The 20595-nt window shown below is 38.0% G+C and overlaps 1 protein-coding gene across 3 annotated transcripts in view; it reads right to left on the bottom strand.

Annotated features, from left to right (window-relative positions):
* Nucleotides 1–20595, bottom strand: part of Ugp2 (UDP-glucose pyrophosphorylase 2) — a 54402-nt gene that overhangs the window by 21058 nt on the left and 12749 nt on the right. For all 3 annotated transcript variants that reach the window (XM_031340494.1, XM_031340496.1, XM_031340493.1), the window contains exons 2-3: nucleotides 16124–16251; nucleotides 15222–15329 (exon numbers count right to left, since the gene is read on the bottom strand). In XM_031340494.1, the coding sequence (XP_031196354.1) occupies nucleotides 15222–15329; nucleotides 16124–16237 (222 nt within the window). In that variant the 5' untranslated portion in view covers nucleotides 16238–16251. The remainder of the gene's footprint in view (nucleotides 1–15221; nucleotides 15330–16123; nucleotides 16252–20595) is intronic.

The raw sequence follows: 20595 nt of genomic DNA, 5'->3' as shown, positions 1-20595 counted from the left end.
AAAAAAAAAAAAAAAAAGAACATTTGTCCTATAGGATGTCAACGTAGTTTTTCTGCAGAAATGGAAAGGAGATCTTTTTAAAGTTGTCTGCCGTGATCTTGCCAATTCTGTTCACAACTTAGTTTCTAGTTAGAAGAAAAGCCAAATTCAGCACTCAGTCATGGACACACTGTTCCTGTTGGTGAAAGTATAACCCAGTCTGGATAGCATACTTGTGCCATTTCTAGAGTGAGTGCCAAATGCCCACAGCAAGGTCACACCGTTCAGTTAGAAGGGGATGATTACTGCAGTGTGAACCCTCCCCCTTCCTTCCTTCTCTCCTCCACCTTTCACAAAAGCAAGTTTGCCTGAGAGAAAATGAACTCTGCAAAAATAAATCATTATGCTTCCTATGCACAAAAAGCATTCTAAGAACACTGCTTTACTGACTTAAGCACTTATGCACAGTTTTTATATAGCAAGTTCTGTGCTAGGTACTTTTATGTGTTATGTTTTCATTTCATATTTTTGAAGGTAACAGCCAGTATCTAGGTTATTTTCTAGAGCAATAAAAACAAAAACAAAGGGGGCTGTAGAGATGGCTCAATGGTTAAGAGCACTGACTGCTCTTCCAGAGGTCCTGAGTTCAAATCCCAGTAACCGCATGGTGGCTCACAACCATCTGTACAACTACAGTGTACTCATATACATAAAATAAATAAATAAATAAATCTTTAAAAAAAAAACCAAAAAACACCAAAAAAAACAAAAACAAAAAACCATACATAAATGAGATTTTTTCATTGTGGAAAATCCGATAAATATTGTACTCTCCTTACTTGTTAGTAACCTTCAAGTTTATCAATGCTCTTAGCAACCGAGAAGAACTCAACCCTAGTTGGCAGAGCAAATAAAAGCTGCTGACTTCTTGCCACCATATCCTGCACAGTCTGTCTCTAGGACTCCATTTTGCCCACCATTCAGTACCCCCGTCCCCTGTGTCTGTCTCCACAAGTACCTCTACTTCCTTTCTGAAGTCAGGTTTTCTCCTCTATCACAGCATGGCCTGCTCTTAACATGGATGACATCAATGACATCTTAGCTGCTAAATCTCATCAATAATCCAAAATACTTACTGTCTGGTGTGTTCGATACATCTGATTATCCCCTAAATCCTGTAATCATACTTTCCTTTGATTTCCAAAACAGTATACTATCTTCTGCTTCCTTCTTACAAGGCTCACTCTGAGCTTCCTACACTCTTCTTCCTACAAAGTTGGCTTCAAAACCACAGCTTACCATTCCTGTCCTTATCAAACAACATGGTCAGCTGCTCAGTGAGTTCTTTCAGCCTCATCTCTGACCTGTACTGCTACTGCTAGAGTGGTTTCTTTTCCTCCCTACAAGCCTACCCCTCAATGATTATTTTTCCTTTCTCCTTCCCTTCCCTTCCCTTTCCTTCCTTCCTTTTTCTTTCTTTCTCTCTTTTTTTTTTTTTTTTAGAAATTTACCATGTACCCTGGCTAGTTTCTATGCCAACTGTACATAAGCAGGAGTCATTTGAGAGAAGCAAGCCTTAATTAAGAAAATGAAGCCAGGCAGTGGTGGTGCACCCCTTTAATCCCTGTGCTCAGGAGGCAGAGGCAGGCAGATTTCTGAGTTCAAGGTTAGCCTGTTCTACAGAGGGAGTTCCAGGACAGCCAGGGCTACACAGAGAAACCCTGTCTCAAACAAACACACAAGCAACAACAAAAGACCACTACCAACAAAAGCCTCCTGCCTCAGTAAGATCTGGCTGTAGGCAAGCCTGCAAGACATTTTCTTGATGATTGATGGGGAAGGGCCAAGTCCCCTGGAGTACCACCCCTTGGCTAACTGCCCTAGGTTCAGCCTAGCAGGTGGAACAAGCCAGTGAGCTTGTCCCCTGGCCTCAGCATCAGCTCCTACCTCCAGGTTCCTGCTTTGTGTTCCTCCCCCGACTTCTTTCAAGGATGAAATCTGACAACTGTGATAGAGAAGTGTAAACAACACAAATCCTCCCAAGCTGCTTTGGTCTGACATTTCATCACAGCAACAGGAATCCTAACTGATACAGTGTATTTCTCCATTATAGCAATAACCAAACACAGCACTGCTATGGCATGGAAGACCACTAGCTGTCAAGTTCAATATCATTCTTTCCTTTCCCTTTATAATTCAAAGATTTTACTGGGCACTCTGTCATCCAGAGTAGAACTATATTTCCCAGCCTCCTTTGCAGCTGCTTATCCCAAAGTTCAGGTCAAAACAAGAAACGTGAAATGAATTGGCAGATGTCTTATGAAAGAACAGGGGGCACAGTTCAACTCCCTCCCTGCCTGTCATCTGGTTAGCAACGTAACTACAGTTCATTCTTGTGTCAATCTGGGACAATAAGGACATGTGCTCTAGATGGCAATGCAGTGAGACAGAGAAATCCAGATGCCTGACTATCTTCAAGCTGGCAGACTAACTCTTCAGATTCACTGTTTTCCATTGCAACATTACAAAAAAAACCCAAACCTAACTAAAAGACAGGATTTGTAAGGCTCCACACTCTTCTACTCAACCAACATACTTTACTCAAGGAATATGAGCTCTGGGTTTCTACCATCCCACGTTACTATCTCTTGTTTATATGCCTCTGCATTTTACCCCTGGTGTATCCTTTCTTCATCTTCTACACTCAGACCAGTGGTTTCCAGTTGTATGAACATCAATCACCAAGTAACTGTGCAAATTAGGGGTTACTATACCCTATTTCAGAGAAGTTCATTCCCCACCAAATTAAAACCCTTTAAAACACTGGAAATTTCATTTCAGAACATAAAAATAATCTTGTAGGATACCATTTTCCCAGTAATAATTAATGTGCAAATAAAACAAACAAATGTTTTATAACACAGATAGTGGCTAAGAATACAGGCTCAGGCTGATCGGGGACTGTAACTTCTGTTACAAATTAAGGAAATCTAGGTGGCTAGCGAAATATCACCATCTCTATGCCTACCATGTATGGGGATAACAGAGAAGAAAAGTTGCTTGAAGAGCACAAAGTACAGGTAAAAAGCCAAGAGTGGGGCTGGTGAGATGGCTCAGCGGGTAAGAGCACCGACTGCTCTTCCAAAGGTCGTGAGTTCAAATCCCAGCAACCACATGGTGGCTCACAACCACCCGTAATGAAATCTGATGCCCTCTTCTGGTGTATCTGAAGACAGCTACAGTGTACTCATTTATAATAATAATAATAAATAAATCTTAAAAAAAAAAAAAAGCTAAGAGTGATGCTTGTCACATTAATGTGTAGCTTTTGTGGCTATATGTTGATAAGTTCAGAGTATATCCCATAGTGTGTTCAGAGATAAAGGGATCCTTTAATATTATTTGAGGATACCAAAGAACCAGGTCTTTGGAGTCTTGACAACCTATCAAGTTCCCATCTGGATTCTTTTCCCTAGGCAAATTATTCTGAACTTCAGTTCTCTCTTTTGTAAAAAGCACAATAATGAGTATATGGATAGTGAGGCAGGATGAAAATAAAAAGTTCAGTGGTCACGACAAGGTGCCTGTCCTAAGACCTATTTTGTTTTTCCTGCTGATGGAATCAATAAAGGAACATCAACTGATAGTCAAAACACACAGAGCTAATGTATATTTTCCTAAACAAATTTTAAACAAGGATGCTAACGTCAATAAATGAACTGTGCTTACTTAGGGCCAAACTGTTTTTAACCTTGACATTTTCTAATTAGTCTTAAAACAATAAACTTCACAAAACCACCTTAGTTTCATTCAAAAAGGAAATCCTTTAAGCAAAGTATTATGCCAATTCATTATTTGTACTTAAATTTTTAAACCATGCTAGAAATTACATTTGTTAATAAATGTAACTTAATTCAAGGTATAGGTCTGGTGGTTTGAATAAGAATGTCCCCCCACAGGCTCATATACTTAAATGCCTAGTTATCAGAGAATGACACTAATTGGGAAATATTAGGTGTGGCCTTACTGGAGTAGGTGTGGCCTTATTAGAGGAAGTGTGACAATGGGGTTGGGCTTTGAGGTTTTAAAAGTCCAAGAATTCTAAGCTCCTTCTCCAGCACCATGTCTGCCTGCATGCTGCCATGCTACCACCATGACAACAATGGACTGGACCACCGAAACAGTAAGCCACCCCCAATTGAATGTTTGCTTATAAGAGTTGCCTTGGTCATGGTGTCTCTTCACAGCAATAGAACACTGACTAAAACAATGGGCCCCTCCCTTATATTAATTGGCCAGAGAGACCATAGAAAACCTAAACAATAAAAATTCTTGCCATTTCTTCATGGCTGGCCTTCAGAACTAGACATAAGGCCCTATTGCTGAAGACACCATATATCTTGGTGGCATGAACTGGAACTGAGCTTCCTCCATGCCAGCTAGCTTCACTGTGCTGAATATGCTGGGCAAAGGATGCTGAGGAAGAAAACACACCAACAACCTTACCCGTTAACTCTATGAACTATGTTATTTACCTGCCAGGACAAAACATGTTTATTTGTGCAAGAGCAGCATGACTGTCACAGGGTAACAACTACTTGAGGCCCATTCTACAACAGGAATTCATACCTGGTACTATACAACTACTCAAAAACCCACAGCTGGGGAGGCCAGAGGCCTCAAGTGCTAAACTGTCATAACACGAAACTATCTTGTAAGTGGATGGAAACAATTACCACTTAGAAAAACCTCTCTTTCCAGTGAACTGTGGTAGATAGCATGTTGAGGTTTGGTCTTTTGTTATCTATTGTAATGGTAAGTGCGGACCTCCTGGACCTGGTTGTCCCAGAGATGAGCCAGTCAGCACATAGACCTTGCCCCCAAGTTATTTCTGCTTAGTAAATAAAGGTGCCAATAGCCAATAGTTGGACAGTAGAGACATAGGGTGGGGTTTAGGTTTCCCGGGCTTAGGGTTGGAAGAGAAGGATGAGGAGAGGAAGAAGGTGCAAGAGGAGGAAGGAGAAGCCACTATGAGTTAGGAGTCAAGAGAACATGGATCTGAGGGCTGGCCAACTGGAGTTAAGAGCAGCCCAGATGAAACATAGTAAGTAGTAATAACTCAGGGTTACCGATAGAAAAGCAGATTCTAACAACATAGAGGGTAGATATCTGCTCAGTTCTTGTGCTGTTTAAGGCTTACTGTAAATATAAAGGTTGTGTGTGTTTTTTATCTGGGTACTAAATAATCTAAGGCAGGGTAGAAACCCTGTGTCAGGATTAAATAATTTCTACAACAATTAGAAATGTACTGCTACATAGAATTCTGAGAATAAGTGATAGTTGAGTGCTCGGTCCTAAACAAGGCATTATGCCATTTCTTCCAAGGCTCGGGAACAGTTCAGAAGAGGATGTGGCATAAAGAATGTAAGTGCTGGAGGATAGGGAGAAGGGCTTCCAAATGCCACCTACTGGGTAATATCCAACTAACTGAGGCATTTCAAACAACTGGAAATGATTTTATTTGGTCTGCACAAATATTAACTTCTTAACAGCCAGACATAGATGAATGAAGAGGTGAGGGGTAGCTCTAATCTTCTCTGCTAACTGTTTCCTACTGCAAGATTCTGGGAAACACAGTCATTGCCTTCAGTTGTATACCTAACCGGTGACCACACCACACTCACCACAGTGGATAGTCCCAATCCAATAGTCACACAGATAGTCCTGGTAAAACTAAACTGGTCACAAACTACGACCAAACACCATGCCTGTGGAAGCAGGACAGATATGCTGGGGTGCTGAAAGGAATGGGGACAACCAGAATGTATCTTATACATGTATGAAACTGCCAAGGAATGAGTGAAAGAAAGAAAAGGGAGGAAGGAAGGTAATTTAGAAGCCACAGGATTACACATATTATCATAATAAAGATACTTAAGTGCAACTCTTTCTCCAGAAACCCATACCTGTACCTTGGTATTATGTACTATCCTTTTCCCATATGAGTCTGCCAAATAATTAATCAAATAATTAACCTGCCAAATAATTAATCAAATAATTAACCTGCCAAATAATTAACTTTGTTTCATTCCGGGTCTTCCTGAAACTCTTGCCTGCAGCTCAGGCAAAGATCCGGCTCTACCTTAGTGGAGGTCTCTAAGGAAAAAGGGACTCCTCAGGCTGCCGGTGGCTGTGTTAGGCTGTCTCCCTGCTGCTGATGAAATTACCTGGGTTGGTTTTTACTGTTAAATGATCTATCAGACTTCTTAAATGAAAAACACTGAGCAGAGATATAGCTGAATTCTCTGAGAAGAGATGGCTAACTTGCATTAAGACTGTGGTTTGATTCTTACCATTGCAAATAAATAAAACAAAAATTAACTTTTGGCTTAGAAAATAAAAGATAAAACAAGCACTGTTGAAATGGTATTTTATGCTCTCCTGACATAAGAGAATACATTGCAATTTTCCAAGGGCTTTAGGACTATGTACCATTAAGACATTGTCTTAACTGAGCCTTTCTGTAAATAAAATCCATTCAATAGCCTACTTCACCTGTTTCCAATATTTAGTCTAGTCACAGGTATCCTTTAACATATCCATGTTTCTTGTTTTATAAAATTCTTCCAATCCTTTTGAGTAATCATCTTGTGTTCATTGTGACTCAGAAAGATTCTTTAAATGGGATACAAACAATAAAAATTAGCTTAGGGATCTCTATTACCTTCCTAGTTAAAAACAAGGTGGATCTTAAAAATTTCTAAGTCAAACTACTATAAAATTATTTATTAAAAACCCCATTTGTAAACCGCTTAATTCAGTTTTTACATGTTAATTGACTTAGAGTACTTTGTTTCCTACTGTTAATATTTTACCTGTCAAACTCTCTCACCTACTGCCATCTTTTTAAAAATGGGAGCAATTTCAAAATATTGAACAGATGTAAAATTGTAATATCTCTGTGTACTTTAAACCTCACAAACTACAGAAGATCTGATGATAAAAGAATCGGCAGAAAACCACGATGACAAAATAAAAATTAAATAAAAAGCAATGCTTTACAGATGGCAAGCAAGGTCCTAGAATGTAGAAAAGTAAACATGAAGAAAAACCCATTCCTAGACTTTACTGAACTCTCAAAATTTGAATAGAAATTTTAGAGGATTAAAAGACTACTGAATATTTTTTAACTACAAAATGTAAAAGTAACATATATAGATGGTAAACAAAAACCATTTAAATATGACAAAAAGGTACACTCCTCGAGTTTTTATAGATGTCAGACAGAGCTAAAGTCATAAAACAAGTCAATCATGTGAAGCATCTGGCCCATATCCTTATCAGATAGGGTGGTAGTTTGCACAGAACATTCCACTTGAGTATGGATTAGAAAGGACAAAGTCAGGTGATTACAGAAGTTGGAAAAAATAACAGAATACATAGAAGGACCAAATAACAACTTTCTTAAGTTAAAATCTGCTAGCTTTTTACTAAAATCACCTTGCCTCTCCCAACTCACACTAACCTACTGGCCTACCCATTGTTAGTTTAATTATATAATTCACATTGTGGAAGCAAGCCTGAAAAGATGGAGGTGGAGAAAAAGGAAACAGAAAGAGGTTATAGAAAGAGTCCAGTTGAAGACTACAGGGCACGTATATATGTATGAATAGCTGTTCTCAACCTTCCTAAAGCTGAGACCATTTAATACAGTTCCTCATGTTGTGGTGTCCATCAACCATAAAATTACAACTATAAAATTATTCTGTTGCTACTTTATACATGAATTTTGCTATTGTTAAGAATTGTAATAAAAACATTGTGTGTTTTCCAATGACAGATCTAAGAAACTCTCTGGTTCTTTTTCTGACTCTAGACAAAGAAACAGCCACATTCGCCATATGTCTAACCACCAAAGACCATTATCAGAGTAACTTTAAACAGTATTTCTGGACTCTTACTTTCACAGGTTTATTCTTTTTGATAAGCCATTTACTCTCAGAGAAGTCTTGCCTCAAGGTCACCCCAGAAAGAGAGGAGAAAGTCGGTCTTATCCCTGTGCCAGTTAGATCAGGTAGATCTTCTTCAGCACCACATGGATCCATCCCATGCTGCACTTTTTTTCAGTTAGCCATTTCTGGACTCAAGTTCTCCATAAACAGAAAGCTAAAATGCTGATGAGTGATCTATATTTGTTTTGTATAGATCTAGTTCTGTACGGTCATTCAATTCTTTTTTGTTTTTGTTTTTGTGTTTTGTTTTGAGATAAGGTCTCACTATGCAACCCTGACTGACCTGGAACTTTGTAGGACCAGCAAGTCTTGAACTTGCACAGATTTACCTGTCTCCACCTCTCGAATACTGGGATTAGAGGTGTGCAGAATCAGATCTGTAAGATGGCAGTTCTTAGCTTTCATAGGTCATGATCTCCTTTGGGAATATGATAATACTAACAGTCTACTATGAAAAAAATCACATATACATAATTCTAAATGTTATGGGGGCTTGAAATTCTTACAAAGATCTCTCAAGCTGTGGTGCCTAGTGTAAACTAAACATTCTGCTGTTATCTTGGCTTTAAAATGGGACGTGTGGATATTCAGTTGCTCAAAACTGAAGAACCCCAACCCCAAAAAGGATTAGTAAAAGATTCTCCCAAATAATTTCAGGACAGGAAGTATAAGGAATAGGTATGGGTGGGTCACTTTGCTTCATATAAAAATTCTCCCATTGTAAGTGGAAATTCATGGTAAATTAGAGATGTAGAGGTAAGATAGAAGAACCACAGAGTTATTTTTCTTTTTCAATTGTATGACATACACTACTTAGAGGAGAGATACAATTAGTGGCTAGGCATGAATCTTTGGAGATGAAACACAGAAACTAGCTGGCCCAGAAGCTTTGGGCAGCTAGTCTAGGATAGGTAGTGAAGAACTAGAGATTCTATCTCCACAAGGTGGATGGAGAGTGAAGATCAAAGCTGATGCTGGAGGTTGTCCTCTGACCTGCACATACACACCATGGTGTCAAGTGGTTGCTGTCCCTCCTCTCTTCAGTCCTCTTTCTCTTCCTTTCTCCCTCCCTCCCTCTGTCCTCATCTCTCCCTCCCTCCCCTCCACCCCACGAAAATCTGTTGGGAGCACAAAGGTCCTTGCCCTCACAGATAAGCACTAAGGAAACCAGGAATGTTAAAACACCTGGATTGTCGTAACAAAGGGAGAGACATATAACCTGTTTTTCCACCAAGAAGGCTGGGATGGAGGAGGTTAATAACTTGGTGATTTATGCTATTTGTAGGGCCAGGACATACCAAGATCCCATAAATAGGACCCAAAGGAGCCCAAATGACTGCTACACTATCTGAATGACCAAGACCATATCAGATCCTCCCCTAGGCCCTTAAGATAATATATGTAGCTTATCTCGAGTCCATCTTCATGGAAGTGACATGTACTTTGAAAGGAGTTTCAATGTAATTTTTTGCCTCCTTGTGCACAAGGGGCTTTGTTCTACCAGCAAACATCTTCTCCAAATTGTACTGTACTTAAATATGCTTATAATAAACTGCTAAATGTTAGACTTTAGAAGTTTGAACCAACATAGGCTGTGTTAAATAGAACTTCCTCTTTACCTCACACAGGTTGATACCCTGTTGGTCTTGGCATTTACAGAGATCCCCTAAAACCAGAGCCCAACCTGGAGCATGACCCTTAGAGAAGGTTAAGGAAAGTCTTCTTTAAATAGAAATAGAAGGCAGGATACCAGGCCTCTTACCCAAGAGGTTATCGAGCACAGGTAAGAGAGTGGAAAATTAATAACAACAACAAAAACAGAGGAAAGGAAAAACTTCTGCCCTAAGTATCTCGGCAGAGTAGGCTGAGTGGACTCCGTAGCCTCTCTGGCTTCCCAGCTGCCCAGTAGTCACCCACTGCTACAGCACACTCAAGGACTATGTGACTGGAACTCAGAGGCCGGCCTCAGTGTCTGATGCATCACCTGAGATGGCAGGTGGGGCTAAGTCAATGCAGCGAGGGCTTCATTTCTTGTTTATTTTTGTTTGTCTCTTCATTTTCCCCAACAGCAGGAATAACTCAATACAGCTTGATCAATGCCCCCCTTTTGAAGAAAAAATTAAAACAAGCTCAACAGGAACAATTACAACTAAGGCATAAAGCACTTAAAGCCTGATTCTCATTCAATCTCCTGAGGTACTAGTCATTAGGTATGTGGATGACATTCTTCTCCTCTGCTGCTCATCTTATCAATACTTATGTGAATGCTTAACTTTCACGATAAGCTAAAAGAACAAAATTTTAAATTTGGGGCTATGTCAATTGAGTATGCTTTTATCTGCCCATTACTACTGAGGATTTGGCTCCACTATTAAAGTTGCTTTCTGGAGACTCTCGTTTAAATTCTGTAAGAAATTTAACACCTGAAACAGGACAGGTGTCAGTCAGAACAAGGTCAAAAATAATGACTCATGATGAATAATGTCTTGGGAATCTTTGAGAGAGACTCCAAGAAAAAAAGGCAGAGGACCTCTTAAGTACAATTTGTTCCCTGGATTGTTCTTGGACATGATTCTGAGCCTTCTGTGACAAACATTTGTATTCAATTTATAAGATATCTATTCTAGTTGGATGTCAGAACTTAACTATAGAACCCAACCTGATCAGTGTACCATGAATCTAGATTTGGCCTTCTGCCTTGCTTTCATCCCATCCTAGATATAATCGATAGTATGTGTCAGGCAATTGTGTTTAAGTTGGTCTGTCCTGACAGAGTTCTGGGAAAGGGCTTCTCTGTTAATATTTAGTATGTTCTTACTGACCTTTAGTTATATGTTTCTCTAAATTCAAACAAGTTTCCTTGAATCACTGTCTTGCTACATTTGAGTATAAAAGTACACTGAAACTTAAGTACAACTGTTTACAGCATTAGACTGTGGTCCACCATTTATTCAGGTCCTCAGATCCCAGGTCCAGCAGATAAGATCTGCACAGGTCAGTTGATAAGCTAACAGGCAAGTTATTAGCTTATTAAATAATGCTGGTATAAACTGACAGCACACAGAATTAATGCCTTCCATCCTTATCAGTTATTTATCCTTCGTTTCTCCTTATCACCTACTGGAATTATATATTAACAAGGTATTATAAAATGTATGTATGCCATAATTCTCCACAACAAACTGAACTTCTTATTTGCAAGAAATTAAGAAAATTGAAAATGGTGGGAAGGCCATGTCCTAAACAACTTACTGGTAAAGAGCCTTCAGAAATCAATATGCTACTAAACAAAATTCAGGTTGATTAATTGTTCTACACCAATAATAATTGGCAGGTTGCATTAGCATGTTACTTAGGATCTATAGATAATCTTTATCCAGAAGACCCCCCTTTAGAACTTTTTCCTTTGAAAATACCCTATGGGTATTGTCTAAAATTATATCTAAAAATCCCATAGAGATTGCTTTTAATGTTTTTACAGGTGGCTCTTCAAAAAGACAACGAACATGTTTTATATGCAAATTCTGCATTCTCCACAAAAAAATTGTAAACTCCCATGTACAGCTAGCTCAGCAGTCTGAACTTGCTACAATCAATAAGCTTTTATTAGATGTTTCTCAGCCACTGAATATTTTAAGTGTTATAGTAACCTATACTGCCTCGATTTTAACTGTTCAACTGTGCAAATACACACAAAAAAACCCCAGTAGCTACAGAAAAAAAGTATGACTCAATTTTCAATGAAATTTTACTTACAAACCACAGCAATATTCCAAACTATGAACAAAACCAGATGCAAGCCTGCAAGATGGCTCAGCAGACAGGTGCTTGCACACAGGCCCAAAACCTGGGTTTGACCTCCTGATCCCACAAGGTGGCAGGAGAGAGCTGTCCTCATAACAAAAGTCATGGCATGTACACATATGCATTCGCACATAAATACATAATCATATACAAATACTTACACACAAAGTATGAGAAACTACCAAAGAGCCTTTGGGTGACAGTACTCGGGCTTTTGTTTTGTTTTGTTTTTTAGGCATACAACTTTGAAGCTAGGTTGACACTGACAATGTCAATTCTAAGTGGTGGATTCCCCATGATTAATTTCTATTTGGCCCAAACAATAAATATTACCTGCTTTAAAAAAAGGAAAGTATGTTTATTATGCAGAAATTATTTTGAAATAAAAATTGTCTCTTATCTCCTCTAAAACCCAAGAAGAAGGGTAGAGGAGATCAAGAACAGAATCTGGTGAAAGGATATTAATGCATGAACCATTTCCAAAAGCTAGTAACAAAATTACACAAACAAGTGCAAATAATTTTTGCTTCTGCAATCCAAAATTCTTGACACGAAAGTGTATGGGATTATAAGTGCATATCAAGACCAGGGCTTTTTTTGAAGGATATTTTTTATGGGAAATAATAATCATGTATTTGAAAAAATATTAATATCTAAAATATATACAAAATGCATAAAACTCAATAGCAAAAGGTATGGTTTTGAAGAGGGTACAGGACTTGAGTATTCACCTTGAAGGATAATTTTAAGTGGAAACTTATACATTTATACACACAAAGACAAAAGAACACACAAAATGTATCTCTTCTTTATTCATATCAGCTATTCACCTTCATCAAAAATTCTGACTCACTACATGGACAGCCTTCTGAAAGGATTCAGTGAGTAGTGCTGAGCTGCAAACATCCCAGGGTGATCTGATTCACCTCTTTCTCTATCCTCCAATCCTTTACAACTCCCACTCTGCATCATGACCTTTCAAAGTACACAAAGACTCCTCCACTAGCAAAGTGACTCTCAAACCTTAAAATACAATGAAAATTACAGAGCCATGTGCTTTCCTTCCTATATTCAAAAGGTTATGTTCATCTTGGATGTCAAGAGTTAAGAAATGAGAAAACTGGGCTGGAGAGATGGCTCAGCAGTTAAGAGCACTGGTTGCTCTTCCAGAAGTCCTGAGTTCAATTCCCAGCTATAACATGATGGCTCACAACCATCTGTAACGGGATCAGATGCCCTCTTCTGGTGTGTCTGAAGACTAGTGTACTCATATAAATAAAAATGAATAAGCCTTTAAAAAATGGTCTGTTAAAAAAATGAGAAAGTTATATCTTTAGAACTAAATCTGCTACTGATTACAGTTGAGAGTCTTTTTAAAAAAATATATTTATTAGAATCTTTTTGATAAAGGTAGTACCTATAAAACAAAATAAGTAAAAGTAAATGTTTTCCACTTTTTGCCAAGGAGAGGAGGCAAAGATGAGTTCTCAGTGTGTTGCCCAGTATGTTACTTATAACTCAGCATCAAGTGACACTCTGGCTCACTGTGCACAGTAGCTGAGACTGACTACAGGACAAGCTGTACACCACCAGCTAATCCTGTCACTGAGCAGACTTCAGACTGACCTTTACTTCTCAGTTTAGTTAGAAGCTGTGAAGGGGTGCTTCTAGAGCTGGCTCATCCTTAGCATTAACCTACCAACTGACGCTTTAAAGCCCAGCATAGCACTGAAACCCACCTGCAAGGACCGGGATCTGCACATGGGCAGCCACTGCACAAAAGGGCTTATGCCTTGCCCTTAGCTAATGTCAGGCTCTGGCTCTGTAGTACTGTCCAGAAAGCAGCAGGGCTCCTAGGTCTGCTGCTGGAGCCACCACACAATCATCAACTGAGGTTATGCAGTTAGGAATAATTCCAAGGCAAAAACTCCAAGTCCTTAGAGTGACTAAATCTATCATTGTGTTAAGTTCATTCCCAAATATTTTTAAAAACTGGATGAATCTATATTTAGTTCTTTTTTAAAAAACATGCCTATCTAGAAAACTTCTCTCATTTATTTGGCAAAGAAAATATTAATTCTGCTATGTAATTACAAAGAAATAAATCATAATAAATAATGTGCCAGGGACAAGTAAAACAAAGACCAAAATAAGGGAGCCCTCCCATTATAATTGACATTATAGAGGAATTTTTAAAATTGTTTTATTATATTTAGGTATTTGTGTGTGTGTATGCAAGTTACACATGTGTAGAGGGCAGAAGAGAACATTTAGGATTCATTCTTTCTTTCTAATATGGGTTCTAGGACCTGAGCTCAGGTCTTTAGACCTACATGGCAAGCACTAGTCCATTTCCTGTTGAGTTATGTCGCCAACCCAGCAAGAAAAATTTTGACTTCAGTGTTACTAATAATATACTGTACTCCAGACAAGTAATGAGAGGCTTTGTTTGTTTTCTTTTCTTTTTAAATAAAGAAAATGGTCTAAAATTTAAAAATGTAGGTACTTTTCTACATGTGGGAATAAGAATATATCTAAGCAGGAACTTATTTATGACTTTCTCATTAGGAAAAAAAAATCTAATTGTTGACTCCATTGGCTTAAAATGCTATAGATGGGCAGAGTGAGCAGACCTGAGCCCCAGCAAACTCTGGTACACTGGGACCAGATGTCAGTTGCATTGAATTATATTTTAAAATTGTTAATAAAGCAAGATTATAGACACATAAGAAATGAACACTACACATGGCAAAAACATCAAGTTTATACAAAGCTTCAAGTAAGATAATCTATTTTTACACATATCATCTTAACAACTTGTGAAATACAAACACCTGGTACTGTTCTCATTTACACAAAAGAAAGTAGTTGAGCTCAGATTTAAACACCTAATACTACCCTTGACCCCTCCTCAGCGGGGTTTTCTGCTAGCAGGCATGGGGGGGGCTATGCCTCCATAGCACAGAGGATTTTGGCTAGGGGAGGATCCCATACCATTTAAATATGCAGAACTCTAGAAGCCGGGGAGGAAGAAACACAAAGGCATGCTGAGCTGGTTGGGAGAGGCAGATAGGGTTACAGAAATGGCCTGAAAGCACGGAGAAAGCTTTAAAGTCTGGGTAAGTGCCTGAACAAGGTTTAAAGCAGTAAGAAATCTAATGGTTGGAAGAGAGGACAGCATGGAATCCTTTTGGTATGCTCTGTACTAAAGTAGACTGTATACTGATTACAATGTGTGAAAACACAGTGCTGCAGAGAGATCAGACTTTAAGCTGAAGACCAGCTACCTCCGCATCCAACATGAAGGACCACAAACTGAAATCAGTATGTTTGCTAGGAAGGTTCTATTACATCCTTACGACTCACCTACAAAGTAAAACCAACATCCCAAATTACCTTGTTTCTTAAGCTTCACCTAAAACTTACCGAATCTTCTGGAGGTCTCTGGATTTTACCCCAGTCTACAGATGGTCCCTTTTCTTGCAAAAATCTATGAAATAGCTTCCGAAATCCATCAAGATCTTTTTTAGTGTGCTATGAAAACAGAAGAAAGTGTTTAATACATAGTAAAACTAGATGCAAGCTATTACTTTAAAAATACCTTTAAGTGAAATTCTTATATTGTCAGACTCTAGAGTAGGGCAAATTTTTAAGGCCTGTTTGAAATGGAAGTAGAAAAGTGAAAAGGGACTGTATTTAAAGGAGTCTTTTAACAAGCCAAACCCTCCACTCTCACCTGCTGGTCAGTTGTCATGTACCCTTAACAATTTTAGTCTCTATGAAATTCAGCATGCTCTTTATTACATTCCAATATCTTTCACTACTTCTGAGTGCAAATAAATTGTCACCAAAAGAACAAAAAGGGAATAGAACATAACTAACCTCAACACAGTAAAAGTACAAACTGAATTGAAAAATAAAAGATAATGTGCTAACAGAAAAGTAAAGCTTCTCAGTTTTGGAAAACTGATAGCTATAACCCAGTTCTGCTAACTGGCTATGGGCAAAAGGCATTGAGAGGACATGGATGGTAGACTAACTCCTTACAGATCCTACTAGACATGGGAACCATCTCTCTACCCGATGATACTGAAACACAAAATAAAGTGTAATCTTGTCCATACTCTTTTGGGGACTTGGGAAATTTTTTCAGCTTAAAAAGAAAAAAAGAAAGTAGCTTTACTACGAACAAATATTAATGATCTGTGACTGTTCAACAGTGCTAACTTCTGATGTTACATCCTGTGCTCATTTCAGGCTGGAAAATCACCACTGGCAGCAATTATGCATGTTGACACACAAATCAAAAGACATTATTAAATCCTTACCTCAAACTCATGTGAGGTCGCTGTGGTAAGTATTTTTTCTAATTCTTTCTTCACAGATAATTCTAGTTCTTGGAGAATGACCTCTTGGAACTGAGAAGCACCATCTTGAGACATAGCTTTGCTAAGATCTTAAATAAAAAAATATAAAGTCACTGATTAATATCAGTCAGCAACAAGAAAACTTACGAATTTTGTTATTTCCAGATTAGTCAAAGTCAAGAGGGACCAAAGTCTGAGAACTTGTTGGCCTTTGCTTTATAACAAGATGGAAGTATGCTAAACAAAGAGTGATGGCTGTCCTTGGCTGTCAACTTGACAACATTTGGCTTAACTAAAACCCAAGAGGCTAGGTACACCTCTGAGGGATTTTGCTTCATTAGATTATCTGAAGTAGGAAGACCCACCTGTAACCTGGATCTCTGAGGTGGGTAGATTCACTTTTAATCTGTACATCTTCTACTGGCAGCCTATATAAAGGACATGCCCTCTGCCTGCCTGCCCTCACTCTCATTGTCAAGTTCATTCATTCACTCCCATTAAGAGCCTACGTCTGTGGAATTCCAGAGTACACTGAAGACTACCTGAGACATCCAGTTTTATGGACTGAACAACTATCAGACTCTTGAACTTGCTGTTGGGATATAGCCATTATTGGACTAGCTAGACCACAGCCTGTAAACCAGTCTAACAAATCATATATACATATATATATGTATATATACATATATACATATATATATGTATATATACTATATTTAAAATATAATACTTCATTCTATCACTTGTGTTCTTCTAGAAAATCCTAGTATAGAAGCTTAAAAAAGACTTATCACTGAATAAATGATAAAGATTATCAGTGAATAAAAATCTATCTAAATAGATTCATATAAATACTATTCAAATAAATAGAATCTTTGTATTACAGTTACAGCCAGTTATCTGGAATGCTAGTAGCCCACATATAGGACTTAATGTGAAGACCTATATAAGACCTGAACTACTCTCTCTCTTTTAAAGTCTAGTTTTTGTATTATTACTAATAATTAATTTTTTTTTTTTGGTTTCTACTTTTCTGCTGGGTATTTATAAGCACATGTATATTTACATTTACATAGCCCCAAATTAACTTTTTCTTTTTTCTTTTTAAAGGTAGGCAAGGATCTGGTCCAGGAGTTACCTGGGAGGAGCCCTTAACTCCTTTAGTTTTTCTTTATCATCTGTGTTATCAGCTAGTAAGGGTAAAAGCCTTGCTGACTATGTGGTTTCCCTTGGAAGAACTGGAGACTTTTCTTTTGTTTTGACCTTCCTATTTGTATACAAAGTGTACAGTGGTTTTGAGTGCAATCTTTGGATCAGGCAGAAAGATGAGCCACCAGAGCGGTAGGTGAGAAGTGTTACCATCATCCAGCACAGATGAACTGGGGGCAAGGGCCAAAATACTAGCTGCCTCTTTTGGTCTCTCTTTATTCTTATTAGTATAAGTCTTCAAGTACAGTTAGTGGAGACCCAAAAGGTCAGTTACTAAGAGGTGAAAAACAAACCTTGCTTTAAAATTTAATTGTATAACAGAGCTTGGCAAAAACATTTTTCTTAAGTAAACCTAAGCCTAATACTTCAGTATAAACTCTTAAAATTATTTGATAAAATTTAAAATCCTTTTGAGATATTATTTAAAGAATAATTCAAGATAATATAAAGAAAGCAGAAAGCAGCTGTGCAGTGGTGGTTCATGCCTTGAATCCCACAGGGAGGCAGAGGAAGATGGATCTTCTTTAGTTCAAGGACAGCCAGGGCTACAGAGAAACCCTTTCTCAGAAAACCAAAAGACATAAAAAAAGAAAAGAAAGCTGAAAGCATGGAGCCAAGTAACTTTCTCCATTTTAATTTTAAGAATAGCCTAGAAGATTATTTTCCAGATGACAGCAACTGTCCATGGGGAGTTGAACCCTGGAGCAGAAGCCATCATGCCTTTAGAGCTATTTTATTTTCTAAGCAAAAGTCTTATTTAGACTGCTCACAGAATCAGAGCTGACACAACAATCAATCAAATAACATTTCAACAGAGACTGTTTTAAAATTTTACATTATTAGTTAAAATGAATATGGGCTAAATTGACAGTTTTAATTAATATGACCATCTGATTATAATCCAATCTGGAATTGTATAAACTTTATAAAATCAGAAACACTTGTAGATTATATATATACATATCCTAACAGCCAGATATACAGTTTTTTGTTTTTTTTTTTTTTCTGGTTTTTTGAGACAGGGTTTCTCTGTGTAGCCCTGGCTGTCCTGGAACTCACTCTGTAGCCCAGGCTGGCCTCGAACTCAGAAATCCACCTGCCTCTGCCTCCCAAGGGCTGGGATTAAAGACGTGCGGCACCACTGCCCAGCTCAGATATTTTTAAAAAATATCAAATATTTGTATTATTTGTAAATGTATTTGAGACTGCTGATCATGTCATCTTTTATAGCCATTCTTAATCTAAATCTGTACTTTTAAATACTCAATATAAAGCATATTAGTTTTTATTTTTTAAAGACACAGAGAGCCTAGCCAGATTGTTAAAAAGTTTTAAGTAAGCTGAGCAGGAACCAGACTGCGTTTTACGTGATCCTTCTCTCTTTTTTTTAAAGCCTATATGATAAGAAACTTGAAAAGCCTGTTTTCAAAGATGAGATCATAGGTAGATAGGCAATGGTTGTCATTAATTTGCCTTAAAATATGATAGTTGTTATTATCTTAAGACCTATGATAGCCATCTTTATCTTACACAACAACAAGGAGCAAGCTTACCTAGATAGTTTCACTGCTACTGTTGGTTGGTATATTGATTTAAGTAGCCACAAGTGTTTTACTCAACTACTATGGGAAATTCTGAGGGTCGACTGAGTTTTATGTTGTCTTAACATAGAATGACATATAATTACATGAAAACAAATATAAACACATATGAGGCAAACATTAACAAAGAAGTTTCTATCTCTGTTATTGGAGTGACCAAATTTGACTTGGGAAGGCTGTAAAATATCTTTTGTCAATTTGTCTTCAGTACCTTTAACTGGTCAGTCATGTGAGTGTGTATTTTCCAGGTCTCCGTTGTTTAACACTGAGAAGGCTGGCTCAACAGCTAAGTCTGTGGAGCCTGAGGCTCTGTATTATTGAAAGTTCCTAGGCTACTATAATTATTTGGGTAAGTTTTAGGGATAATCTCTGGGCAGTAAGAAAGCAGTAGGCCTAGAGAAAGGAACAGTTTTACCCATTTGAAAAGTAGCATAAAGACCTGTTAGGACACAGGAGAAAAATCAGGCTTTTTGGAAGTTCCCATAAGACAAAGAAAACCGACAGGAAACAGACTTAGATATGTCCTATCCGCACCAGTTAGTTGGTAATGTTTGGGGATTCGCTTGGTGAAGCTTTCAAATTTTTCTTGTTTTGTAAAGGGTCTTTGGTTAAAAAAGAACCATGAATTTTAATTGCCCCTGAAAGTTCAACCAAGTATTGTTTCCAGGGGGAGTGCTATAAGCAGAGAAGTGGATATATGGCAGGAAACTTTACTTTTAGTGTGTCCTTTAGAGCTTAGTTTTCTTTGTATGGCCTCCAATCTTGGTACAGAGTGGCAGAAGCCTGTACATCAGGCCTTTAGAGCCTTTAGAGCTCTTCCTTTGATTTCTACAAAATAGGTCTAGTTGTAGAGTGGTATTTGAGGTTAAACTTTTATACTTCAGCCAAAATTTTCCTCCACCAAGCTTGTGTTTAGGGCCAGAGAGTATAGAGTAAAAAATTCATGATTTTTAATCTTTGATGTTGCATCATGGCATATATACTCAAGAGATCCTAAGTAGAGACCAGTACCAGGACCTTAAAGTAGAGAGAAACATCGCTTTTATCCATTTTAGAGTCCTCAAAGAGACCAGATGCCCTTCACCCCAGAGCAAAGCCCCAAACTGATCAGAAACATTGGTTTGTATTTCAAAAGTTTTGGGTCTTACTCATACCCAGATGGGGCTTTATCTAAATGCTACATGGTGGTTTTCTATCATGATTAAGACACAAAAATATTGAAATGCTATTCCCTGCAATAGGCATTTCTGTGCCATTTAAGGCAACTTACACCTCTTTCCTAAAAAGCTGGGAGGAGGGGAGAAAAAGAGAAGGAAGGGGGATGAGAGAAAGAAAGAGAGAGAGAAAGAGAGAGAGAGAGAGAGAGAGAGAGAGAGAGAGAGAGAGAGAAAGACAGACAGACAGACACAGACAAAGAGACAGAGACAGAGACAAGGTTCAGAAAAGAGGGTGGCTTCTATGAAAAGTTGAAAAGCTTTGGCATTTTTGTTTTAAATTGCCACTACAGTGTAATTGCCATTAAACTGTAGGTTTAGTTCAGTGGTAGTGTATGTGCTTAGTATATCTGAAGACCTATATTCAATCCAGCCTACAACAAACAAAAGAAACCACCACCACCACCAC

This window comes from Mastomys coucha, unplaced genomic scaffold (genome assembly GCF_008632895.1).
Source record: "Mastomys coucha isolate ucsf_1 unplaced genomic scaffold, UCSF_Mcou_1 pScaffold22, whole genome shotgun sequence".
Lineage (NCBI taxonomy): Eukaryota > Metazoa > Chordata > Mammalia > Rodentia > Muridae > Mastomys > Mastomys coucha.
The sequence above is the reverse complement of the archived record's forward strand: the minus strand, read 5'-3'. Positions and strand labels throughout refer to the sequence as shown.